Raw genomic sequence first — 27,031 nt, forward strand, 5'->3', positions numbered from 1 at the left:
TGGGAACAGTCTTTGACCCCATGTGAGCAAGCCAATGAGGACAGACAGACAGGGAGGTGGGAAAGGACAAGCATCTCCACCTTGTGCTGTCTGACTGCATCAGCATGTTCCAGCTTAGCCTGGCTGCATCCAGAACCTCAGGTAACAAAAGAAACTAACTACTGTTACTGTTGCAAACCACTGATTATGGGTCTGAATCTACTATATGACTGTACCCTATACTATTAGTTTTGAAAGACTGCTCTGTACACAGGCTTAGAAAACACACAGGGTGCATTCTGCTCTTGCCTCCTGTGCCCAGAGCAGACATTACTAATCAATCCCAGCACCCTTGCTAAGGTCAGATCTGCCTTAGAATGCTTTTCAGCAGGAGATCCAAGAACTGACGGACCAGAGCTGAATAAATTTGTCACCATGGATCTGAAGCTTCTATGAAACATGTTCAAGGGTAACCCAGAATTTTGGACCACAGTGAGGCCATGATTATTGCCTAGAGGTAGCTTCAGGAAAATGCCAATAAGGTACTAGTACTGTTGCCACTGTCAGGTCAAACTGAGACTAGACAGGAAGGGACAGCCAGGAGAGGCTATGGGCCATACCAACTAACTTTTCTCTCAAATAAGTCCTTCTTCCATGGTCTACACAGAGCCTTTCTGAATCATTACCTGCGAGATGCCACTGTGAATAGGGGACTCACTGGATGGTATCATCAACATATTACAGAGTAGGTAGGGCAGGCACTGTTAGCATCTAGCTGCTCTTGGAGCCTGTAGAAGAACAGTTTCCTCAGGCTTTGGCCTACAGCAAGCCACACAGTGTCCTGACCGCAAGGGCCTATGGCCCTATAGGTCTCTCAAAGGGAGCTGGCCCTTACCTAGGTGTCACTATAAGTGGCTGTAAATGAGCACTGACCCCTGATTGGAGCCCCTGGCACCTGCTGCAATCTGTAAACTGCACGGCAAGGATAAACTGTCTGCCTCCAATTTGAGGGACCACCATTTAAGATGAAAACTCCTGCTGTAGAACAGAGGGGCATGAAGGAGGCAGGGGGTGAAGGCCGGGGGAGGGAGGATGGTGACCTACCTGTTGACAAGCAGGAAGTTGGCCACGAGGCAAAGCAGGGAGGGTACAGTGGAGGCAACTGCCAGGTAGCTCTCAAAGTAGTTCTAGAAACACACAAGGAAAAAGGCTGCTTATCACTCAGGGGCACTGAGGGCATGAGGGAGGGCTGCTTTCCTGTCCCCAGACACCTAGGAGCCATGGCAAAGTCCACCCAACGCCATGTGGTTCCACCCCATCTCCAACCTGACAGTCATTCAACCCATAGCAGTCAATGATCGCTGTGCTACCTTAGCTGCGCTAAGTGCTGAAGTCACAGGGAAGGCTTTGACGCTCTCCTCCTCTCCTTCCAGTGCTCCACTTGCCCCACCCACAGACTGGATCATGGGAGTGAGGCTCAATAGAGAGTTAAATAGGAAAGCCCACCCTATTAATCTTGTTGGCCCTTTGACAGAATGTAGTAACCTGCCTCTCAGCTTCTTTAGACAACCTCAGGCCTGGGAGATTCAGCTCTCCCAAGGCTACTGAAGAAAGTCAGAAGGGTAAGTACCTCCGAGATTACCCAGGAGAAAGGACAGTCCTCAGGGAGGTGGAGACTATTCACCCAGTACAGGATCAGGGACCTGCCTGGTCACAGCAGTCTGGGACTCAGGGCTACAGACTAGCCTAATACAAATTGAATGCATCTCTCAAAACCCCCAAAGCTGCCCTCTCTTTGGGAGAGACTTGATTGTGTGACTATTATCTCTGAGCATCCCCAACTTCTCAAACAACCACAGCAAGCTGTGAGGGAGGGGCGGGCAGTGGCCCTGGTTTCCACCCCCAGTACTACTGGGAGTGGATTATGAAGGAAGAGAGGGAGAGAAAGAGAGGGAGGGAGGGAAGAAGGGAGAGAAAGAGGCAGAAGAAGGGAGGGAAGGAGGGAAAGAGGAAGAAAGAATGGGAGGTAGGAAAGGAGGGAAAAGGGGACGGAGGGAAGGAAGGAGAAAAGCCAGTCAAGGGTTGACTATCTTGCTTTGGTCGTGAACCCCAGATGAGCTTTGAGCTGCAGGAAGGGCTTACGGATATTAAGCATTTGCTGTGTACCGAACAGGAGGGATTTAAATGGATTACACCATTTGACTCTAAGCAAACAAAAAGAAGCATCGAATATTCCACTCTGGAGTGCTTAAGAAATGTGATGCCCAACTCACAACTGAGGAAACAGACCACAGGAGCCAAGTGCAAAGAACAGCGTGTGTAAAGCCTCATCCTGTCTACGGGAGGATGGAGGAATCCAAGATGTGCTTCTCGCCCCTCAGGAACACAGCACATCCCACTGGGAGTAACAGGAGGAGTGTGAAGGCTTTTTCACAGCCCCAACCCCAGAGAGCTGTGAGAATTTCCTGCTAAGTTGTACAGTTGCTGCTGCTTGACAAACCAGAAGCGAGGTGAGTCGCAAGGCGTTCCAGAGAGGAAGTGGGCCCTACCTTGGAGAAAGTGGAAACTGATGGGTGTGAGGAGAGGTCCCAGGGGAGGTGGGGCTGTGGTCGGGCCTTGACAGAGGATCTGACTGCGCAGACAAAGATGAAAGGCATAAATGTCCTGGGTACATCCTAGTCTTCAGCACTGACCCTCTGAGGTCCCTTTGAAGGCTGCAGAGGGCTTTGTGCTCTTTGGAAGGGGGCACTCTGACTGTAAGGTGACAGCCTTGAAATTAAAATGATAATCGCAGCTCATCAGCCATGAGCCTTAGAAATAGCCTTCTGCCTCTGAGGTGCCCCTTCATTGTCCCCGTCCTGATGGGCTCAGCAGAGCCTGCCCTGGGCTGGGCAGTCAGTCAATTACCTCCTGACACACTGGCTGAGTCCACGTGAGGCCAGGCAGGCAGAAGAGGGAAAGGAGAGAACAAGGGACAAAGGCCAGATGAGAGCTGGTGGGCAAGTCGAGAACCCCTACCCCTAGCAGGCCCCCTTCATCCCTTGACCAGACCTGGAAGTATGCCCACATGAGGTGAAGAACCCGGTTCACTTTTTCCACGTATGCTCAGCATCCCTGGGTATATTAGGGACGGGGATTTTCCGCGTAACTGAATAGCTGGTAGCTGAGCTGAAGGCTGTGCCTTTTAAGGTTGGTTGGAAAGCTTTTCAACACCAGGACAACTGCATTGTTAAATTTCAAACCCCAGACAAACAGCTGAGGTGCCTATTAACATATCAAAGCGGACCTGACCTCCAGGTTCTTCCAACACCCCAGGGTCCCTACCTGGTATAACCCACCCTCTACCCTGAATTCTCCAGTCCAGGGGCTGGGCTGCCTTTCCCCAGAGGCTCTTCCCTATATAATCCAGACATTTTGGTTACAAAGATGCTTTTTGTATCATTGGCCTCCTGGCTGCTGCACCTGGTTCCCCTTTCTCCCCTTCCCTCTCCCTTCTCCCTACATGGCCCAGCTCAATCTGGTCATGTCCACTGTGGACTCTCCCAGACATCTCTGACTCTGTTAGGTGAGCACTCTACCAGTGAACTACAGTCCCGGCTCTCTTTATTTTGAGACACCGTCTCACCAAGTTGCCCAGGCTGTCTTTGAACCCACTCAACAATCCAAGCAAGCCTTGAACTTTTGGTCCTGTCTCAGCGTCCTAAGCAGCTGGGATTACGGGCCCAGCCTGGTGGCAGACATTTAAGATGGCTCTATAACTTCCACCTGGGGCATTCACAGCCGGGTGTGACCCGTTGATCAATCATGGACTTCTGCCCAAGAGAAGTAAATGTGACAGGCATACATGACTGAGTGTCCAACAGTACGAGATGATGTCATGCTAAACTCTCCATCTCCTCGACTGGGAACACCGGTCTCTCCAGCCTCACGGTCCCATCTCTCTGTGGAAATGCACTGCTCTCCAGGAAGGATACTTGATATATGTGCTACCCAGGCCTTTGCACTGTCTGTCCAGGTTGGGCCCTTTAGCTGTGCATGGGTCCCGGTAAGGGTGTTGGGGGTAGGGTGTTGAGTCAATGCCCCAGAGTTAGCTCTGACCGATGAGAGGCAAGACATGAAAAGGGTTATACTTCCCACCCTAACTGTGATTCTGAAATGTGATGCAGTTGCCATGGCTTCTAGGGAGACAGTCCATGTACCTGGGTAGTAGCTGCGTGTGTGGCTAAGCTGTAGCCAGCTCTAGGGTCCTGAAGCCTGTGTTTGTTCTCTGTACCTGTCTCATGTCCTTGCCCCTCACTCTGACCCCTAGCAGAATCCCCGCCAAAGGTTGGCTATGTGATGGAGGCCAAGCTTTGGCCAAGCCCTGTAGAGCGGTGTGGTACTGGTGCTGTTCCTACAGACTACTGAAGACTGGAAGGCCAGGTGGGTTTCATGGGACAGCAGGTAGAAGACAATGACAAAGCAGAAGGGCAGGCTGGACCCCAAGCACCAGACCTGAACCTAGTGGGCCACCCTAGGCACTCAGTCAGGGCTGGGCATCTGCTGTCCATCCCAACAGCGCCTTTTAACGCATCCTTTGCTGGTGTCCCAGCGCCATATGCAGGACAGCACAGTGCACATGTGCACGGCTCCCTTTGGGGGTCTAGAAAAGCACACACTACAGTGGCACAAGAGACACGCTATGGTAAACACAGAAGGAGGTGTCCAGGGCCTTCCCGTAGAATCTGTCTGGGTGGCAGCTGGAAAGACTGGGGTAGTGTGTCCACAGACAGGGAATAAGGGGGAGGTGGAGAGAAAGGGGACTCAGCATGAGGTAATGTCTTACTCTGCTCCGTTCCCTCTGGGAGCCAACCTGAGGCCTTGCTGCCCTCAGCGGGGCACACTGCCAGGATTCTAGACAGCCATGCTCTCGGGGTGCTCATGCCAGAAGGGTCCTCAGTCCTACTCTGAGTGCCCAAAGCCAGAGTGAAGTGAGAGCCGCTCTGAGGAAGCAAGAGGCAGAGTTCCGCCCCGGGATGCCTGATCTGACCGCAAGCACACCATCACCTCCTAGGTTGTCTGCATCCTATAGACTAGGTTCAGGAAGGGCTCACCGGCAGACTGTGGAGGCAGTGACATCAAAGGCTACCTCAGCACCCCTGGTGACTAGAGGAGGCAGGGGAAAGCCACTCAGAACATCTGAACAATCGCCCACACAGCCCTTTGTTCATATTACAGCCTGTCAGCGCAAGGCAGGCCTAGAACAGGCCCCATTCTAAACATAAGAAGCCCACAGCTGGAATGAAGGAGATGGCTCAGTGGCTAAATTCCCATCTCCTAGTTAGGGTTACTATTGCTGTCATAAACACCATAACCAAAAGCAACACAGTGGACGAAAGGGTGTGATTCGTCTTTCAACGCTTAGGTCACAGTCCATGGCTGAGGGGCAACACGGCAGGAACTCAAGGCAGGAACGGACTCCTTATGGTTTGCTCAGGCTACTGTCTTATGCTAGCCATGACCGCCTACTCAGGGGTGACACTGACCCTGGTGAGCTGGGCCCTCCCACACCAATCACTAAGAAAAATGTCCCCCATAGTTTGCTTGCATGCAATCTGATGGAGGCATTGTCTCAATTGAGATGATTCCCCTTTCTCACTCTAGCTTATGTGGAACTGACAAAAAGAAGAAAGAAAGAAAAGAAAGAAAGAAAGAAAGAAAGAAAGAAAGAAAGAAAGAAAGAAAGAAAGAAAGAAAGGGAGGGAGGGAGGGAGGGAGGGAGGGAGGGAGGGAGGGAGGGAGGGAGGGAGGGAGGGAGGGAGAGTCAGAATGCAGGCAAAGGCAAAGCTGGGTCAGGAGCACATGTCTGCAATCCTACAGCTTGGGGGTGGGGGGTGCGGGTGATAGACACGGACTTCTCACAGGCCAGCTGGCCTGGCACATTCAGGAATGAACAGCAAAGAGACAGTGACTCAACCAAGGTAGAAGACGAGGAGGCCAACAACCAAAGTTGTCCACTGATCTTCACACTTAACCCCGGTGGGTAAATTTCAGAGAGGCACACCTGATGCTGGTGGTAGACCTTCTCACCTAAGACCTGTGGGGACACCTGCCATTTGACTCTGTAATCAGGGTGCCTCCTCCCCACCGTTGCACGAGTCCATGCTCCATCTCCCACCTCAGTGGCTGAGACAAGCTTCCAAGTGGCTCTTGGGGCACATCAGTGCAAGCCACGTTTCTTCTCCAGGCATTATCATACTTTTCTGTCCAAGGCAGCAAATGTTGGGATTTGTTTGATACGTCTTCTCTCTGTTGGTGGGGTGGCCAGGAGCGAGGGGATGTGAGAATTGTCTCGTCCCCTCCTCTTTGTTCCCCGTGGGCCGATAGCTCTAAGCAATGTTAAAAAGAAAAGCCTTGCCTTTTTTGACCACAAGGATGGATAGACGTGGCCAGTGGTTAAACAGAGACCACATTAAAGAGGACAGATGGTACGGGCTGGGGCGGGGCTCAGAGGCAGCGTGCATGTCTGGCACATGTGAGGCCCTGAACTCCATACCCAGCATTACGAAACAATGACAAACCAGAGGTAGCATGGTGAGCAGCAGTGGGCAGATTTCCAAGCCTCTTCCTGATGGGGTCGGCCCCCCAAAGCCTCCCAGTCCCAGGTAGGTGTGCCAGCACAGAACCCGGACTATAAACAGAACCTAGCCACGGGTGCCTGGTAGCAGCAGCCTCTCAAGGGCCCCTGAGTGTGAACAGGCCACTCTGGGTCAGGGCAGGGGGTATGTGCTTCACTTGCAGTGCAATAAGGAAAACCATTTTCATCTGCTGTGCTCCGGTGTGAACCCTAGGAACCAGAGAACCACTCTTCAAGTGAAACTTAAAAGCCTAGCCAAGCCAGTCAGCCAGATGTGAGGCCATTTCCAGCAGAGAACTTCCTCCAGCCGCCTCGCTGAGAGGCCCCGTACTAAGCGGCTCTTCTGGAAGAATCTGATTCTGGGCTCAGGGTCCAGGTAAAGAGGTTTCTCCGGGCAGGGAGGCCCCTGAAATGAGCCTGTTTATCTCTGGCAGGCCTTGGATAAGCTTCCTCTCCTCGGAATGCCATTAGGACCCTTTGATATGAGCGGAGTACATTAGTCACGAGCCACAGTAGCCTCCAAGTCTGCCACTGAACAGTTCTGTGTGGCCCCCACCTCCAGCCTGCAGTGGAGGAGGCAGCTGGGCTCCTGCAGGGTAAGAAAAGTGATTCCAGCCTGGGGGTGGTAGATCAGGGCAGCCAAGCATTACCTGGATCACAAGGCCATGAAATTAGCAGCAGTGAGCAGGCTGCAGCCAAGAACGATTGGCCATGCAGGCGCATGCCTTCGACTCTATGGCTCCACGGCCTGCGATGTTAAGGATGTATCCTCATCCTGGTATAGTCAGCTCCAGTCGGAACAAGGTAAGAGGTAAACAGATGGAAGGCATTGGCTTCCTGCACTCCTGAGGTCCCCTGAGAGATATGGGGAAGTTTTAGAGGCTATGCCATCTCCAAAAACCAGATAGGAGGCCAGGTCCCCAGAGGCTGGCTGGTGGGGGGAGGGGAGTGGGGATCCCAAGGAGAGAACAAAGCTGAAGTTGGAATAAGATAGGGGCGCCTCAAAACACTTAAGTCAGTCCATCAGAGCCACCACAGGTCCCTAAGTATGGGGAACCCCCATCAGATGGTTCTCCCAGCCCTGGGTCTCTTGACCCTTTGGGCCATCTCCAGAGCAAGGTGCACTGAGAACAAATCTCGCTCTCCAAAAGGCAAAGCCTCCTCAGCCCTCCATCTTTGTTCATACTTTCTGGTCCCTTCCAGAAGGTTAGCAGAACTCCAGGGGGCTTCTGGAAGGTGTCCCCACTTTTCCTGTCTGCACAGAGTCAGGAGCACTCCCTCTTCCTTTCCCATCATAAGGGAGCACTCCTTTTCGCCCCCTGCCAGAAGGAAGCACTGCTCTTCCTCCCCCTGAAAGGAGGAGGGCTCCACCTTAGCCCATGCTGACTGAATCACTGCACCAAGACTGCCTGACTCAGCTGCACTTTCTCCTCCAGGGTTGGCTGGCTCTTCCTTCTCTGTGGGTCAAGAGCAAAAAAAAAAAAAAAAAAAAAAAAAAAAGCACTTTGACTTCACTGGTCCTCCCTTCAGGACTCCTAGAAAGCCTTGACTCTGCCCTCCCTGTGGAGAGCTCTGTCTGCCTTCCTCCTTGGCTGCCCTGGGAGACTGTTCCTACCTAGGGTCCCAGGGTCCACACAGCCTGCAGCCCCAAGCCAGGTCTCCATCCTCATCCTCCTGGTATCACATGCCATGCCTTCCACAGAGGGTCTAAGAGGGTAGTCTTGGACCCCCAGAATGACCCCTGATTTGGAAAGGAAGTCTTGGATCTGCCTGAAGTGAAGGAAGGTGAACCCCGTACCCAAAGCATGGGGTACACATGAAAAGAGAGGGTGAGCACATGGAGGTGGGGGGCCGACACAGGATTGCTGGGGGTCCGAGGCCCCCAGAGGCTGCAGGATATGAGGACTGCTCTTTCCAGGAGCCTTGGCTCCTGCCTCCCAGTTTGACAGGCTGTTGAGTTACTGAGAAACACCTGCCTCATCTGTTGGCATCCACATACACCTCCCAGCCCCGTACAACCCGATCTGTGCCCAGGCCTGTATCACCAACACAGGTTGGTGAGGAGCAGTCCTAGGGTAAAGTGTGGCTCGCACCTTTCTGTAAACATGAGGATACAGTCCCTCCTGTCATTACTGCCTGAGATGGCAGCTTTACTGAGCATCCTGGGGCCCTGGAAGCCTGAAGTATTTGATCTCTGGTCCTCACAGGCCAGGCTAGTCACAACTCATTTTGTATACATGCACACACGAATGACATGTGTTCTTCAGGTATGTGCACTTACTTATGTGTATTTGTGAATGTGGAGGTCGAAGGTCAACGCCAGATGTCTTCTTTGGCTGTGTCCATCTTATTCTTTGAGACGGGGCCTCTCACTAATCCCGGAGCTCACTGCTTTGGCTAGACTGGCTGGCTTGCAAGCTCCAGGGATCTTCGCATCTCTACCCGTCCCCAATGGTGGCATTAAATATACACACTGCTCATGCAGGCTTTTGCATATGGGTGCTGGGGATCTGAACTCGGGTCCTCATGCTTATACGGTACGCGCTTTAGCCACTGAGCCATGTCTCCAGCCCTCTTCTCTTTACTCTTAAAGATGGCCATGAAGCCCCCAGTCACCAACACAGAAACCGAGGCGGCTAGCTCTCCTAAACCAGGGTCCCCCTGCCTCGGGCTGAGGAGAGAAACAGCCGTGTTCTTTCTGACAATCCTGTACCCCCACCCATCAAGCCTTCCCAAGGCCCCAGAGGACAAGCCAACATCTTTGCTGTTCCTCTTTCTATTCCTCCTACACCGAAACCAGCTAGCCAAACAGTGGCTCTGGGGGCCCACGGAAGGAAGGGCCAAAGAAAAAGGATCCTGAGAAACACACACACTCACTAGTGACAGTCACTGCGAGTGTCCAAGTCTGCCTGTTTCTCTTTCCCTTAAGCCATGGGGACACAGAATGGTGACCTTCTTAGGAAACTCCCTAGTACCCATCTAGCCATGCCTGCACAGGGCAGCTTCTGGAGCTCCTCAGTGGGGCCCAGGTATCAGTCAGGGACAAGAGCCACGCTTGAGACATAGCAGTTCAGGATGTGCCGCCACTGGAGGGGCCTCTCTGCTAGCCTTGCCAGGTGCTTCCTCCCACATGAATGGCGGTTTCATTGAGGCAACAAACTTCTCTGAAGATTCATGTGGTGCCAGAGCTCCAGGTTGTGAGTGGATTAGGTGTGCACACATGTGGCGCGCGCATGCACGCACGCACACACACACACACACACACACACACACACACACACACACACACACCAGTGACAGTCTAGTGGAAACCCAGGCCCTCCACTGCCCCTGCAGAACTTTCTCAGCCAGGGTTTACCCTTAAGAAAAGTGTTCCGGGCTCGTGCAAGGGCTCCAATTAGCTTTGCTCTCAGCTTACCCTCATGGATCGACCACATTAAAAAAGACACCGACAGACAGCCAGGCTACCTTCTAGCATGCTGGGGAGATAATCTCTGGATTCTAAGGTGGGAAGAAATAAAATCAAAGATAGAGAAAGAGAGGGAGAGATGGATGGGCCTGGGTGACAGTATAGGCGGAGAAGAATAGTGAGCTGGTGGGGAGAAAATCAAAAAGGAACAGGAGCTAGGGAGGTGGCCAGAGACATGACTGACAGCGCTTCAAGCGAAGCGGAAGAGCTGAAACAGAAGGGGGAGCCATCACAGTGTTGCACACTGGGAACCTTGCTCTGGCCAGACTGTGGTTAGCAACAGAGGGTAGACAAGAAACCTAAAAAATGGCTCATTTTTGGTTGTTGAGTCTACAGATGGCTTCAGCGGCCATCCACACCAGCCAAGTGATGAGAGGCGGCTGACCCTCATGCCTGATGGCCACCTACCCACACTCTATGGCAGACAGCTCGAGTTCCTTACAGCCCACTGACCACTGCTCTCTCTTTTCAAGGCATGGTAGGGCTCAGGCAGGGCTTTAATTCACTTTGGTGTGTGTGTAGGGGTGGAGAGTAGCACCGTTATTTGGGATTGTACTTTTAAAAAGTTCTTGACCAAACAGGCTACCTCTCCTCCATTCTGGAAAGAAATCCATGTCACACTAAAATCTGCCTATCTCTAGGACACCAGTGTTCCTATACTGGGGATAGTCTTGCAGGTCTGGTCCCCCTGGCAGCTGACCACATCTGCACCCTGGGAAGCAAGTCTGCAGGATAGGGCTGGGACACACTAGGTACCCCAGCACTGATGGGGGCTGCAGCCCCACTCATTTGAGCAGCCACCAGCACATTCCTTCAGCCTCTACCCACCTCTGGGAGCAGAGGACACATGTCCTCACACCTCACAATGGCAGGAGGCGTCTTACGTTACAGGCTACAGCCCATGACAGGCTGGGAAGCAAAGGGACGGGTCCAGGCCAGAGTTCCATCTTACTCTATTTTCCTTTTTGCTACCTGTCTTTCATACTACAGGTGAGCTGTACCATTTCCTGGGGCCCTTTCCTTTGCCCACCCTCTTTTTTTTTTTTTTTTTTTTTTTTTTTTTTTTTTTTTTTGATTTTTTCGAGACAGGGTTTCCCTGTAGTTTCTAGAGCCTGTCCTGGACCTAGCTCTTGTAGACCAGGCTGGTCTCGAACTCACAGAGATCCGCCTGCCTCTGCCTCCCGAGTGCTGGGATTAAAGGCGTGCGCCACCACCGCCCGGCTGCCCACCCTCTTATTCTCATAAAAAAATAAAGTATTTAAAGTATTTGTGTGCGTGTGTGTGTGTGTGTGCGCGTGCACACGTGTGTGCGAAAGAGAAAGAGAACACCGCATGTATGCCTGGAGGCCAGAAGAGGGTGTTGGATCCCCTGGAACAGGAGTTACAGATGGTTGTGAGCCAGCACGTGGGGTGCTGGGAACTATATCTGAGTCCTCTGCAAGAGTAGCCAGTGTTCTTAACCTGTGAGCCAACTCTCCCTCAGCTCCAACAAGGTCCTGCTCCTGTTAACTCAGTAAACACCCCCAGCAGGCTGTCTAGATGCCATCTCCACTCCCCACTGGCCCAGGGTCAAATCCAAGGGCAGACTATCCTCATCCGGCCTGGCTTACACGGTTGCCTGTTCTATACTACTCCTTACACCTGCATGCAGAGAGGGGCTTTACTTACCCAATTGCTCAATTCACATTTTACTGGGGCTTGAACCTGGGACCTCTCATACACTAGGCAAATACTCTACCCCTTAGTTCATCCCCCAGCTCTCTTTTTGCCTCCTGAGGAACTGGGATTGCATATAGGCCTACACCAGCCACCAGAAGGAGTCGTGTGTTCACATGCAGACACCACTTGCTGGAAATGCAGCTTTGTTGCAGACACTGGCTTTGCCAGGTGGTGCGAATATCATGGTCAGAAGAAGTGGAAACACTTTAAAATGCAGACCCAGAGAGCCCAGGAGTTAATGAGGGTGACACACAGGATCCTCGGCTTAGTCCCAGCTGTCATGTATGTGTTACTGGGTGAGAAGTCTTTGCCTCTATTCAGTGTGGTGATGTCCCCTGTGCAAGGACCGAGAGATTATGCCTACGAAGCCTCTGCCTGGCTCAGGATCCTGCTAAACATCACAGAACTAATGGTCAACTTGGTGATCTTAGCCAAAGGCTCAGTAAAGACTGCTTCTGTGGCCCCACTTCTTTGCAAAGCCTGGGGAGGTTCCTGGGCCAGTCCAGGTCTCGCAGAGGTTCATAGTAGCGGGGAGGGGTGACGCACATGCCTTTCCTTTTCAAGGCTTCCTATCATCTTGATTTTGCATCCCCCTCAAATGACTCCTATTTTTTTGTTTGTTTGTTTGTTTTGTTTTTTTGTTTTTTGTTTTTTGAGACAGGGTTTCTCTGTAGCTTTGGAGCCTGTCCTGGAACTAGCTCTTGTAAACCAGACTGGCCTCAATCTCACAGAGCTCCGCCTGCCTCTGCCTACCGGGTGCTGGGATTAAAGGCACGCACCACCACTGCCTGGCAATGACTCCTATCTTGGGGTCCCACAGGTCCCACTGTTCCTGTCCCTAAGCCCTGGAGACAGGAAGAAGACTGTGCAGCCCTCTTCCCGGTCACACTCCTGGTGAGCATCTCCCAGAGACAGTGGAAAAGACCCAAGCCCATCCCTGGCTGACGTGTGGCTTGGGGACAACACAGACACACTGAAGAATCAACCAAGCTTAATGACCTTCCATTCGCCAAGCCTCCCCAACCAGCCACCTGCCCCCATGCTCTGTAAGGGCTCTGTCAGTCCCCACCCCGGCTCTCTGCTATAGGGAAGGTCATTCCTTGGACTTCCGGGTAGGATTGCTCTAATTCTCCGAGCAGGAAACAGGCTTCCCACTGCCAGGTTTGGCAACTTGATTGGCACTAGAGGAAGTCCTTTGAGATGGCTTCCTGGAGTCTCCGGTGCTCCAGCCACGGCCCAATTAATGACAGTTGCTTTTCACCCCAGGGTGCCCTCTGACTTTGATCCTGGTGTGGGTAAACCTCGTCCACAAAGCCGGGTATGTGTGTGCCCAGGTGAGTCAGAACTGGGTGGGTGGGTAGTTTATCGCAGCTGCCTGGTGACTCCACGGTGGCCGGATGGTGACAAGACAGGACACAGTTATTGCAGGGACTCTGCTGGTCTCCAGCTTGATCTAAATCTCGGTTCTGACACTTGCTAGCAAATGACCTTGGGCTGGAGGCCTCAGACCTGGGAGCACCTCAGTTACCCCATCTGGAAACTGGGGACAAAACACTTATTTACCAGAATAGCGTGTGGGTGACAGATGGGTAAGTCACAGCGTGGGTGGGTGCAAGCATCATGGCAGGGACTTGGAGGCAGTCAGCAGATCTCCAACAAGCCCTCTGATAACCCAGCCTCCAGTTCCTCTTTTAGAAGCCATTTCATCCTGGTTCCTTTTAACCCTTCCCCTCTGGAGTCGGGTGCCTCCTCTTAGTTATATGGGGTAGCTCCCAGATTGTGCTATCCTGTGGCTAGGCAATACGGACTGGACTAGTAGGTGTAAATACTGGAATGGGACGCCCTAGGTTCCTCCATCTGCTGAGCCAGGTAAACCTGGCCTTCCCTAGGGAGAAACCTCATTTAACATCTATGCCAATCCATCCGAAAGGTGGGCCACGGTGACTCCAGATCCGTTTCCCTACAGTGTGAGCCCTCCCTTAAATCAGGGTATCACTTTCCTCCTTAACCATGTGATAACCAATGCCACACATCCTTGACGTATTGCCACGTGCCAGGCGCCTGCCAGATGCTTACCAGTGTGCGTCCTGAGAGTTGTCAGCGCAGTGGGAGGGCAATCCTCCTGGTTAAGTGGATCCTACATCCCTTACTATGTAGGAACATTGGGCTATGGTCACCAAAGTTCGGCTCAACACCCTGGCTTTCATGGTGAGGCCCTGACGGGGAAGCATTGGTGTTCTAAGGATGCAGATGTGAACCTGTGGCCTAAAAGGAGGCTCGGGGATTCCCAGGGAACACCCACGGACTTGAGTGATTGCTCTCCCATCTGGGACACAAAAGGGGCTGATTTTGCTGTTCTTGGACTAGAAGAGTCCATCCAGTCTGCAGCAGGGGCTGAGAACAACTGAGGGGTCCTCCCAGCGGGAAGGACCACCCCCAACACACACACACACACACACACACACACACACACACACTCAGACACAGAGGGGACCCTGACAGCCGGGGACCAGGGGCAGAGCCCAAGGGCAGAGCTCAGGTCCCTGGGTTTCACGAGTCAGAAGAAAAAGTAGCCAGGCCACATGCCTGCACAGCCTCCTACATACCACTCCCGGAGCGTGTCCACTTTTGTGACCGTCTACCCACCCAAATTCCCCACTGCAAATCTCTCCAGCCCTGCCTTGCTGTGTGATCTTGGGCAGGTCCCCTAACCTGCCAGAGCTTCTGACTTTCTGTCTCCAAAGAGGTTATTCAGATATTCCAAGGACAGAAGAGAAAGTCCCTGTCACCGCTGCTGGCCTGGTGGGTCTAGGAAACCCGAGCCCTCACGGCACCCCTCAGCTACCCTTTCACATCCATTCATTTATTTTTGCACTGATAGTCTTGGTGCAGCTGCCCCTGAACCCATGGGCTTTATCTGAGGCTCTTATTCCAGAGAACAAAGAGGAGAGGACAGGGAAGGCAGAAGAAAGCTCTCTAAACCATCTCCAGACCTGCCGGAGACAAGAGGAAATGAGCCCTGGGGTGGGAGATGGCCCCAAATGGTGACACAATGGGGAGGGCTGTCCACATTCCTTTTGGGACAAATTCCTCCACCTTAGCAACACACCAGAGGAAGGTTAAGAGGGGACAAGCTGTCTCCCTGACTCTCGGTGACCCTCAGGACACAGGGCAGACTGGGGCAAGATTGGAAGGGAGCAGGAGGGAACTGGCTGGCAGCGGGTGGCACAAATAGGAGGCAAAGAAAAAGAGCCCTGTCAAATGCAGACAGGCCCCCAGCACGCTTGCTTCCCCAGCCTGGCCCATGAATCGAGGGGGTGACAGGTCTCTCATCTCCGATGCCAAGAGCCAGGAGCTGCGGGCAGCAGGCAGGTACTAGGCCTGCACCTGCCAGCGCTCGAGCGCTGCAATAAAGTATCATAGCGGGACCTGGAATGCTAAGTGCCTGCAGCTGGGAGGGATTGGGAGCACCGTGGCCTTTCTCTGGCAGGCCTGAGGATGGATGGAGGGGGAGGGACAGGTGCGCACACAGCAGAGCCCTGCCCTGGGGAGACATACAGATGGACAGTCAGGCAGAGAGGTTCTGGAGGAAGTCTAGTAGGCAGTTTCAGTTGCGGAGGGCTGCAGAAAGCTGACGGCTTGTGTCACTAGTCCATAAAAGAACGAGGCCAATCTCAAATGATGCCAGAGATGCTGTTCATGCAACACCTGGGACGGCGGTGCCAGGCTTTATCCCGTGACGTGTAATAATGGGTCTCATTGCCACAGCTACCCTAGGAGGGCAGTATAACCAGTATATACATAAGGAACCAGAGAGTACAGGGCCCAGAGCCAACAGAGGTCACATCCTGGGGGAGCTTCCTAAAGGCCACCGTTCCCATCAGTCACCTGTGTGAATATGTAAGCCCTGACTCCAGGACCTGGGTGGAACGAGCCTGTCGCCAACAAGTTCTCAGGGTGCGCCTGGTCCCACAGTTCCATGTGAGGGGCAGTAGGACTCTAAACCACCATGGTCTGTCCCTAAGAGCTTTTCAGGTACACATGCGCAATGACAGTCCTTCTCCAGACCCTGGAGCCACCTATGAATCCACAGGCATGTAGAAATGGTAGGCGGGGTGAGGGGTATGTAGCAGTCAGTGTCATTTGAAACCTTATAAAAGGCCAGGGTCCCTTCTCAGCCTTCAGCCACATCAGTGAGAATCCCTGGGCTACGTGTCATGGGAGGTTCTAGAAGTGGCTCCAGGCATGTGTGCCGTGGAGCCTAGGAGTGATGCTCAGAGAGAGCTCATTCCTTGTCTGACTTGTGGCATACAAAGCTGAGGCATGTTCTAGAGGGCTGGCCAAGGACTCAGAAGGGCTTCCAAAGAGAGACATGAGCCACCTCTGGGGCCACCGGAGGGGTTGGATGGGGTCTGCTAGCACATTCCTTCTTGTCCCTGAGGGACCCACAGAGGAGGAGCACAAGGCTCAGCACTGTCAGCCTCCTGTGCTGGCATGCTAAGAACTAGCTCTGCCCCCACGCGTGTTGCAGGCGAAAAGAACCAGGCCTCCCAGGCCCGGAACCACTACAGAACCACTCTTAACAGACTCCTTTACTAGGTACAGTCAGGCTCCTGAGCCCTCCTCCCTTACTAGGCATCGACCTCGGACCATATGATGGTGCAGCTTTCCTTAGAGGATGACATAGCCACGGCCAGCATGGAGGGAAGGTTGCTGTGGTGACCTCCACATGATCTGACTCAAGGTAGAAAAATAAGACAAAGGACTCTGAAAGCCAGTGCCTCCTTCTTGGGGCAGTCCCTGCTCACACTTCAAATCCCTCTGCTCCAGGCCACAGTGGCCTGAGTATGTCCCCAAGACTTCACTCCCCTTAGGACATAGGTGGCATATGGTCTGAGTGTCCCCCAAACTTTCCTATACAGAGATACATTCCTCACCTGGAGGAAGTAAGAAGATGGAAACTGAATCCATCTAGGATGTTTAGAGGGGATTATGGTTAGTCATGGGATGGCACCCTACAGTTGCCTTCTGGTGGCTTTATGAGAAGAGGGAGAGGATCAGGCTCACATACGCCCATCACAAGACGCCTTGTGTCACCTGAAGATGACGCGCCTAACGAGAAAGTCATCACCGGACACAGTCTCTCAACAGAGGGCTGTAACCAAGAGTCAAAGCAATCTTCCTTTCTTCAGAATGGTCATCACTCACCTGACTAGTGGGACTTTGATCCCAGTCATGGTGAACAGACTGGTACACTCTGTCTCCCCTAGCTATAGGGCCTCTAGTTTACAAGGGTGTTACAAAACAATGTTACAAAACTATGCTTAGACAGCTCGCTCTCTCTCTCTCTCTCTCTCTCTCTCTCTCTCTCTCTCTTTCTGTGTGTGTGTGTGTGTGTGTGTGTGTGTGTGTGACACACACAGGACACGTTAAGGGGTGTGAAGCTTTGGTTTTAAGCGCTAAGAAACACAAAAAGACTACATTTCCCAGCCTTCTCTGTAGATGACAGAGCCACGTGATTTAGTTTGGACCAATAAGATGTAAAGAGGAGGAAGTGTTCTTACAAGCAACAGGGCGTCCCTCCTTTCTCTCTTCCTATAGATGCCACAATGAATGGAGCTTCAGCAGTCATCTTGGACTATGAGGTGACCCTGAATGTGAGCACTAGCGTGGGGAAGCAACCCACCTGCCCAAAGTTGATTGTGACAGAAAAAAATGACCTCCTCTTGCTTTAGCTACTGCTATTTGAAATTTTCTGGAACCCACAGCTGACTTAATGCTGTAAGAGTCGTACCTTTAATTCCCAGAGGCAAAGATTCCTTCCGTATCCTCATACGTACCATTACACACGGTATAGAACCATCCTGTCCATCCTCCCACAGACAATGGCAGACAATCTGAAGTATGGATTGGGTCTGCCCATCTCCATCCCTTCAGCCTCAGGAGGTAACGATGAGGCCTGGGTACCACACAGTACAGGGCCTAGAGCCCAGTGGATTCTTTCTACTGCGCCCACCCAGACTCTGCACCAACAACACCCATATTATCAGCATATAAAGGTGCTCCCTCCAGCATCCCTAAGGATGGCCTGGCTCCAGATTACCTGCTCCCCTGGGGAGGAAAATGGCTCTTACCAGGATGTCCGTGTCCTCAGAGTCCCTCCCTGAGGCCAGGCGGGAGCAGTTGCGGAGCTTAAATGCCCAGTACTCCTTGGCAGTTACAAAAAAGTTCCAGGGCAGTAGGCTCCCAATTCCCAGGCAGAAGAAGATGATGTAGGCGCCATTGAAGCGGTCCTCCGGCCTCTGCAGGCCAGGAGCTGGGTAGTCTAGTAGTTTCCCCAGCAGAGCTTCCTGGTCAGCTTTGCGAGGGCTGCTCAAGGCTCTGTAGGTAGCGTTTGAGCTGTGATATACATTATCCTCAGAGGCAGCGGCCACTGTGGGAGCAGAGAGAGACGCAGAAGGGGCAAGTTAGCAAGCACTGAGGCTGGACACTGGCTTATCCTAGAAGACATCTCTAGCCCAGGCTAGGTCTACCCTGTCCTTGAAGTCTGGCAGGAGAGCTCCAGGTTTTAGGACCAGGAAGAAAGATACGTCAGACTAGAAGAAGGACAGACTATCAGAACTTGTAGTGACTGCAGAGGTCATCTCAACTATGCAAGGACAGCACAGGCGATGATGCATAAGTATGGGACAAGTGGCATGAACACCCTTGCAGGTACAAAATTGAGGCAAACGGTGCAGAAGGGCAAGCCTGGGTTAAAGGCATTCACATAGGAATCAGAACCCTTGATGGGCAAAGAATGAGACCCCAGCTCTTCTACCTTATGCAAAAAGATACGCCGGGGGGGGGGGGGTGGGACCACACACACACACACACACACACGCTTTTTTACATATGCTCAACATACCATGGAAGACACACAGGGGTGTTCCAACAGAGGGTGTCTTTGGAGGGAGACGGGGACAAGGAGGAAGCCTCACTGTTAATTCTTATTTTTTGTGCCATTTGAATTTGGGCAATGTATATTAGCTGTTCAACCATTAAACTGGGCCAGGAATAATGGCACATACACGCCTATAACTCAGTGGGACTCTGGAGGTGGAGGCAGGAAGATCAGGATTCAAGGTCAGCCTCTGCTACGTAGAGAGTTCAAGAGTTAACCTGGACTAAATGAGACCCTACCTCACAAAGAAACACACTGTACTTCAGCACGCCATGGTTACACCTAACACGTGAGCCATGACAGCCAGGTGCTAGGTACTACCTACAGGTAAGAAGTTTGAGGCTCAGAAAGATCAAGTCACTTGCCTAGGTCACAGTGGCATGAAATGATATAGACAGGCAGTCTGCGTGTCTTCCCCCCCCCCCCCCCCGGGATTCCTCAACTCCTCTCCCAGGGATGGTCTAGGAATGCGACTCTGCTGGTTCCAAGTCCCAGCAGCCCTCCCTCTGAAGGCATCCCGTAGCAAGGAGCTATGAGCAGAGAAGGCCCAAGGGGACCATCATTAACACTGCTGAACGAATGGACTCTGTAGGACCCAGACATCACCCTGGATTGCTTGCTGCAGCTGCGCGCTGGAGCAGGCAGGCAGGAGGTTCTACAGGGTTCTGTCAGGGTGAGTAGGGCCCCTCTTACAGCCTTGAGTCACGTGGAGATCAAAGATGACCCATCTAACCAGACAGAGTATGCATGGAAGCACACACACACACACACACACACACACACACGCATGCACACATGAGCACGCTTAAGAACACTTGTTCTTTCAAAGGACGTGAGTTCAGATCCCAGCACCCAAGGCAGGTGGCTCAACTACTTGTAACTCCAGTTCTAGGCAATTCAATGCCCTCTCCTAGTTTTTGTGGGCACCTGAAAGAACTTGCGCATACTCACACAAAGACACACGTATATACACTTAATTATTTTTAAATGTCAAAGATAAACATGAACCGCAGAAGCCACCAGAGAACTGGCAAGGGGCCGTTCCCAGAAGTTCAGGCTAGGAGGGTAGGTGCAGGGCCCAGTGCGGGTGACCCAGACCCACACAGGGCTGGAGCCCCTTCTCAGCTGCGGTGTCTATTCATCAAGGACCATTCAGCCTTGACCAAGCATCTGAAGTTGCCAGGGATCCTCTCTAACCGGGTCACCGGCGGTGCAGCAGACTGAGCAAAACCTTATTACTCTTTATAAAAGGTAGCTGTGGCTTCGGATGAACAGAGAAAGACAAAGAAAGGAGGGGAGGCCAAGAGCTTCCCCAGGCCAGGCTACCCCTGCCCCTGCCTAGAGTCCTGGGGTAAGGGCCAGTCAGAGCTGGAAAGGGTGAGAGTCTGGAGACAGAAAAGATCCCTGGCCAGTTCGAGTGCCTCGATGACTCCTGAGGGCACAGGCTGGGGATGAAGAGCTGAAGAGCGAGCCTGACAGCAGGCTGGGACAAGTTCCCTCGGCAGAGGCAGCTGTGACACCCGATTTGGACCCACAAAGCCTTCTGGATCCTTCAGGCTGACCTGTCCCCACACGCAGGACCAGAGAGTGAAGCGGGGAGACCACGTTCAGCCTCGGAAGGGGGAGATCCAGCCAAACATGAGGGCCGCCGCGCCCGCACTTACTGTCGCTGTCGCTGCTACCTCCACCAGGTCCCGGGAGCCGGGCCTCTGCGACTAGGGCTCAGCCAGGCCGGGCTCCACCCTTGCCCTCCCACTCTCCCTCCCCTCCTCAGCTCTCTCCGCCCCGGGCTCCCAGCGCTTCCGGGTTTGCCGACGCCTCCCTCTGGGCCCCTCCCCACACGCGCGCCCCCGCCTGGCGCACGGCCGCAATTGCAGGCGTCCAGTTGGAAAGAGCAGAAAGTGAGTCTCTGGGCCAGGTCCCGCCCTGCACCCCTGTTAGCACCCTCCCAGGGGAGGGGCTGGGGTTCCGGGCCACCTCAGCTACATAGTAAGCTTGATACCAACCCAGGCTACTGGAGCCACATGTGCACACCTAGGTATATCCATGCACACTCATATACATATGTATGCTTGTACACACATGCATACATGCATGCACACACACATCACATGCATGTTCATATATACACATGTACACACACTCACATATACATACAGGGGTGAGGCTCAAAAATTAGCATATCTCAAAACATCCTCAAGTGCAAGACAAAGAAGTGGGGACCAGAACAAGGCCCTGTGGGAGGGCACCAGCCAGCACGCTCCAGACCACCCCAGGCACATCCCATACAAGGCACAGAGTGGGTAAGGGGGCTTCAGGATCAGGAAAAATCAGCAAACAAGAAGGTAACCTGTACAGTTCTCCTTGTCTCCCTGTGTCGTTTACTGTAATCAAACCCTGAGTAAAACCAACTTGGGAAGGAAGGGGTTAATTTCACCTTAGTGTTCCACTGAGAGAAGTCAGAGCAGAAACTAAGGCAGGATGCTGAAAGCAGGACCCAAAGCAGAACCCAAGAAGGAACTTCAGCTTACAGGACTTGCTCTCAGTGTCTTGCTCAGGTGTGTGTGTGTGTGTGTGTGTGTGTGTGTGTGTTTGAGACAGGGTTTCTCTGTGTGGCCCTGTCTATCCTGGAACTCACTTTGTAGACCAGGTTGGCCACGAACTCACAGAGAGCCGCCTGCCTCTGTCTCTCAAGTGCTGGGATTAAAGGCGTGCACCACCACCGCCTGGCTTCAGTCTTATTTCTTTTTTTTTAATATTTATTTATTATGTATACAATGCTCTGTCTGTGTGTATGCCTGCAGGTCAGAAGAGGGCACCAGACCTCATAACAGATGGTTGTGAGCCACCATGTGGTTGCTGGGAATTGAACTCAGGACCTTTGGAAGAGCAGGCAGTGCTCTTAACTGCTGAGCCATCTCTCCAGCCCCAGTCTTATTTCTTATACAGTTGAAAACCACTCACTCAGAATGGAATGGACCCTCCACATCAATCATTAATCAAGATCATTGCACCTAAAGCCTTTGTTTTTGTTTTTTTAACCATATGGTCTTTTTCCCAAACTGGCCAACATGTAGAGAATAAGAGACTGTGGAAGGGTTCAGCCCTAAAAGAAGCATCTAATACCACACCCTTCCCTCTCAGGAGAGACTCAGGGGTCACTGAAAAGGGGTAGAAAGATTGTAAGAGGCAGAAGTGGCAAATGACTGTAGGGAAACAGAGTTTGGAGGCACAACAGGGAAGCTGCACATACGAACACACAGGGGTTGTTATAGCAGGCACAAGACTCACGTAAACTTAAGCCAGACAAAAATCCCATCGTGGAGGGGGATGGTGGTCAGAAGGTAGGGCAATTCCACTCCTACCGGAAGCGCTGCTAGGAGAGAGAGAGAGAGAGAGAGAGAGAGAGACAGAGAGAGAGAGAGAGAGAGAGAGAGAGAGAGAGAGAGAGAGAGAGAGAGAGAGAGAGAGAGAGGAGTCAGTGTTCCTTCAGGATCTGACTTATAGGTTGACCACTCTCAGGGCAGGCACTACACAGGAGAATTTAGACAACAGACATTGAACTCCATCAGGAGGACCGGGGGGCGGAAAGCACATGAGCCAGGGAGTACAGCAAATTGGGTAGATAGGGAGTTGGAGATGAGTAAGATCAAAACACATTCTATAATATTCTTTAAAAAGTAACACAATTGTTAAAAATTTAAACTCACGAAAGAAATTGTGTATACACATTACCAACAAAGTTAGTTGATACTTTGTCCCCAAAGCAAAGCAAAACGGATAGGGTCTCCCTATGTAGTCCTTCTTACTGTCTCACAGGTGGTAGGAGTACCTTCTTTGGACTCAGCCTGGCAAGCGCAAGCTCGTCTGTGGGGATTTACTGGTAAGTGCTGCCATCTTGTGGCCACTTTCCTGCCACTGCGCAAGCTCCTGGTTTAGGCTCACCAGAGTTCCTGGGCTCCCAGATGGAAAACACTCCTACAATAACTAGTTCTAATCCAAGTCCCTCCCCAAGCTGACTTAAGTCACCTCTCCTTGCTATGTGCTGGCTCATCCGCTCCCTCAGAAAGTTCTGACCTTTACAGAACTCCAGCCCTTAAATCCTCTGTCCCTGCTCCATACGCGGGAGCCCACTTTACTTTCATCCTGAGCTTACTTAGAGCCTGAGGTCTTAGTAACCACCCTGAACGCCCATATCTCTGTTTCCCTGGTGCCACTTTGGGCGGCAACTCTGGGCAGCTCACTTCGACCCGGTTTACAGTGTCGCTGGAGACCCAACAGCAGTCTGGTGGGTCCGCGCGAATCCATGACCACCAAACCAAGCCGGAGCTTTCCAGTGTTCCCCACACACCTCAACTCCTCTTTCACCTGCCTCAAACTGCAGTGCCATATCCCACCAGCATGGACTGTCTGCCCATCCTCGCTTTATAGAAAAGACCAAAATCACCAGGGGTGTTCACCCTGCCCTGTATCCCTACCCCACTTCTACATTTACAATGAGGAAGTTTCTCTACCACTGCCTACCCTGCCCCACTCAGGAGCCTCTTGGACTCTCTCCCTCCCTCCCTCCCTCTCCCTCCCTCCCTCCCTCTCCCTCCCTCCCTCCCTCCCTCCCTCCCTCCCTCCCTCCCTCCCTCCCTCCCTCTCTCTCTCTCTCTCTCTCCTTTCTGATCTCTCGTGCCCCAGCTCCCTAGGGAAGTGTAATCCACATAGAGATCTGTATTCAGTGTTTGTGAATGAATGCAGATCATAACAACCCCACCAGCCTCATCCAGTCTGTATTAGCTAGCTTTCCAGCTGCTGTGCTAAGATACTGTGCAGAAGGAACTTGATGGAGGCCTTTTCTTGGTTCGCAGTTTGCTGGCTCCACAGCCCATCATGGGGGTGGGGAAATCTTGGGAGGAAGAGCAGAGTTGAGGCAGCTGGTCGCACGACATGCCTGATGGGGCAGAGTAAAATGAAGGCTGCCCAGCCAGGGACCCCAGTCCATGGGACGGTACCTACCACATTGGTACCAACCAACCAAAGCTGGCTTTCCCACTTCCATTATTCTAGACAACCTTCACAGACAGCCTTGCTTGTGTCTTCTGTCAGGACTCAGGGTTAACTATCACACAGCAGGGTAATGCTTGTGCCCCGGAAATTCTTCATTTCTGCTCACTATAGCTAAAATTAATGCCCTTTACACTCTGCAGAGTAAAGTGTTTATTAACCCATGGGCGGTGCCCAGCAAGCTCAACCGTCTCTGTCTTGTGGTCTCGGCGGCATCGCCAGGTTCAAAGGCTGAGGTGCCAATTGCCTTCCTCACCTCTTGGTGTGTCTGACTCAGGATGGTCCTGGCCGTCGCCGAAAGCTGACTGCAGTACTACCTAGGCTTCGCTTCATTACGGTGATGGCCTCTGAGGGTGATAACCTTTTCGGGACCCAGGAATTATCCAGGGTGGAGTCTCACGAGGCTGACCTCCAGCTCACTTATATAAACAAGGACGGCCCCTGGGCTCTCCATCCTCCTGTACTTGGGATTGCGGTTGTTCGCCCCCATACCTGGCTAATCTTCATCTCTAGGTGGAGGAGTATCCTGGTCATTTTGGAAGGAAATCACAGCAGACAGAGATACTGTGTCATAGAGACTGCAAGACACCCCCGTGCTACAGCCCCTGCTAGGTCTTGTGTTACTACTCTGTAGCTTAGTTCTACAGTGTTGGGGAACTCACTTTGATGCCCCCTTTTCTCGTTGCCACAGCTGCTGTTGTTTCTGTCAGGTGCCCCTTCCCACCATTCCTTGCCCAACCCCTCTCCAAGTTTGCCTCCACCTACAAACATTCAATCAAGGTCAGTCCTAGTCTTTAGAAGGACAGCCTCTGGGGTCACCAGATAACTCAGTGGGTAAGAGGTGGGGGAACGTATGTAAATGGTGTCCTCTGACCCCCACGCTGTGGTACGTGTATGCTCTTTCTCATCCACATTAAAAATAAATACATATATTTAAAAGAAGGGTCTCAAATTCTAGTTGGTTTCCTTTTCCTTTTTTTTTTTTTTTTTGGATAATTCATCACCATTTGCTTCCAATGGAGATTTCTGTGATCCAGCGCTAAGTCTCATTGCTATTCCCATTTCATACCAGAGGAGGGCGCTTCGGGGAGGCCTGGAGAAAAGCATGCCAAGCTCCCTCCCTGGGTTGCCGTCAGATCCTTCCAGATTCTAACCGCATCGGTTTTTAGGCGCCACCTAGTGGTTGCTTTCTTTTCTTTTTAAATAATTTATTTTTATCTTCACCGGTGTTTTTGCCTGCATGTATGTTTGTGAGGGCGTCAGCTCTTAGAGTTACAGACAGTTGCTAGCTGCCATGTGGGTGCTGGGAACTGAACACGGATCCTCTGGAAGCCATCTCTCCAGCCCCCGTGGCTGCTTTCTCACTGTCCCTGGGGTGCATTGGCTCCATGGTGTAGAATGTGGCTTAGCCATAGTACCCAGGGACAGGCGTTCCAGGAAGCTCTGAGAACCTTTCCTTCACGTCCAAGTCCACACCAAGCCCTATGGCCCCTATTCTGCTGTGGCTCCACAGCATCTGTGCAGTTTTGCCAAAGTGGAGAACAGGCTGTTAAGAAGAGGGCAAGTAAGACCTCCTCCCACCCCTGGGAACTGCTGCAGCAGCGGCTTCTCTTGCTCCCTATTTAGAGACACTGCGGCTTTAACCACAGTCTAGGTACTAAGTTTTGAGGCCTTTGTGATCTAGAGTTAATGGTGACTTGGGAGAGCCATTTGTCCTTGCTGCTTTCTCATGCTGCCAATCACTGGGCCTCACAACCCTGGCCCAGGACCACACTGTCTCCACCCACTAACCCCAAGACAAGCACTCTCTCTCAAGGCAAGATGGACCCCCACCCCCGTGTACCATCTGTGGATTTCACCGTTTTACACTACGCATTGCCCAGCCTGGCTCACTCCCCATGCCCCACCCCACCCACCCCAGGACACATCCACCTGCCTGTCAGAATAATACACTCCCCTTGAATTTCCAGACCACAGACCTTCACCCCGTGGCAGCTTCTGGGGCCTAGAAACTCGCTGAACATGGCTGCCCCAGATCTTGGCTGCCCGGGGAAGTGAAAGCAGGCCAAGTGGAAGCGTACGCACACAAGTTCACTGTCTGCCCTGCCTCCCTACCAGACCATGGACACTCAGAGGACCCACGGCTTTCTCTTTTCTTATTAACTGCTCATCTTGGATCTGCCTTAAAGGCTTTCCATGCTGGGATGGCCCCAGAGCCAGCCACAGGTGCTGGGGTCCAGAGCTGGCAAGGCCCATTGGAAACTTGATGTCTGCAGACACCAAGGGTCTTACCACGGGGACAGTAAGAGCAACCACTAGGCGGCGCCACCCTTAAAGGTGTGGTGGGCATCGTGATCCTCCACAAGGCCCAGAACAGGCTGGGAACTGCCAACCAGACACAACTCACAGGGTGAGGCGTGAGATCCACAGGGTGATGGGGATCCATTTAAATGGAGGTAACTAGTAGTCATGAAGATTAAAAAATGCACCCCTCCGCCTGCATACCTGCCCATCTACGACAACTGCCACATGTCCATTGATTTCATCAGCAGGAATCACCTGCTGGGAGAACACAGGATGCTGTCTGTCATCTGTGTGGGATGCTGCCACCCTCCTCCTTAGATGGGGAATCTGCCCAGGCTGTAAACAGCTCAGCTGTGCCTGGCAGCCAACCACACAATGAGTGTATTCACTTCACTTGTCCTGCCCGCACAGCATCCACACAACCCCAGGTTGGCAACAGTGAACAGACACTCTCCCCACCCAGCATCGGTTGGGATGCAGATGGGTGCTGGTCTTAGTCCATCAGCCCTCCCACCTGGGCTCTGGGTTTTAAGCCCTGGCTGGAGAGCAGGGCAAGGCCCAAGCCCTTCATGAGGTCCTAACCTGCTGTGTAGCTGTCGGCAAGCCCCATTCCCTCGAACCATTTTCCCTCTGTAAGGTGAGGCTGTTGAGCTGGACCAAGGGTTGGAGCTCTGAACTGCTGTGGAATTATGGAAAGAACGAGACAAGTCACACCCAACTGCCGTTAAAAGACCAAGAAGACATCAGACCAAGACCTGGATTTTTTTTAATTAGACTAGGAAATATAATTTATTTCATAAAAATTAATCTTGTTACAAGAAGAATGCTAAAGGCTATTTACAGGTTGTTTACAGAATGAACAGGTGGGGCTGGGACCATCCCCGGCATATTGGAATCCAGGGACAGAGCCCTGCATCCAAGGTCCCGGCCACCCGCCCTCTGAGGGTGA

At 52.4% G+C, this 27,031-nt stretch overlaps 1 protein-coding gene across 1 annotated transcript in view; it reads right to left on the reverse strand.

Annotated features, from left to right (window-relative positions):
• Positions 1-20,461, reverse strand: part of Slc29a3 (solute carrier family 29 member 3) — a 33,742-nt gene extending 13,281 nt beyond the window's left edge. Inside the window, exons 1-3 of the mRNA XM_038342887.1 lie at positions 20,391-20,461; positions 17,918-18,216; positions 1,084-1,166 (exon numbers count right to left, since the gene is read on the reverse strand). Of these exons, the coding sequence (XP_038198815.1) occupies positions 1,084-1,166; positions 17,918-18,216; position 20,391 (383 nt within the window). The 5' untranslated portion in view covers positions 20,392-20,461. The remainder of the gene's footprint in view (positions 1-1,083; positions 1,167-17,917; positions 18,217-20,390) is intronic.
• Between the last annotated feature and the right edge of the window lie 6,570 nt (positions 20,462-27,031).

Source organism: Arvicola amphibius, chromosome 9, assembly GCF_903992535.2.
Source record: "Arvicola amphibius chromosome 9, mArvAmp1.2, whole genome shotgun sequence".
Taxonomy (NCBI): Eukaryota; Metazoa; Chordata; class Mammalia; order Rodentia; family Cricetidae; genus Arvicola; species Arvicola amphibius.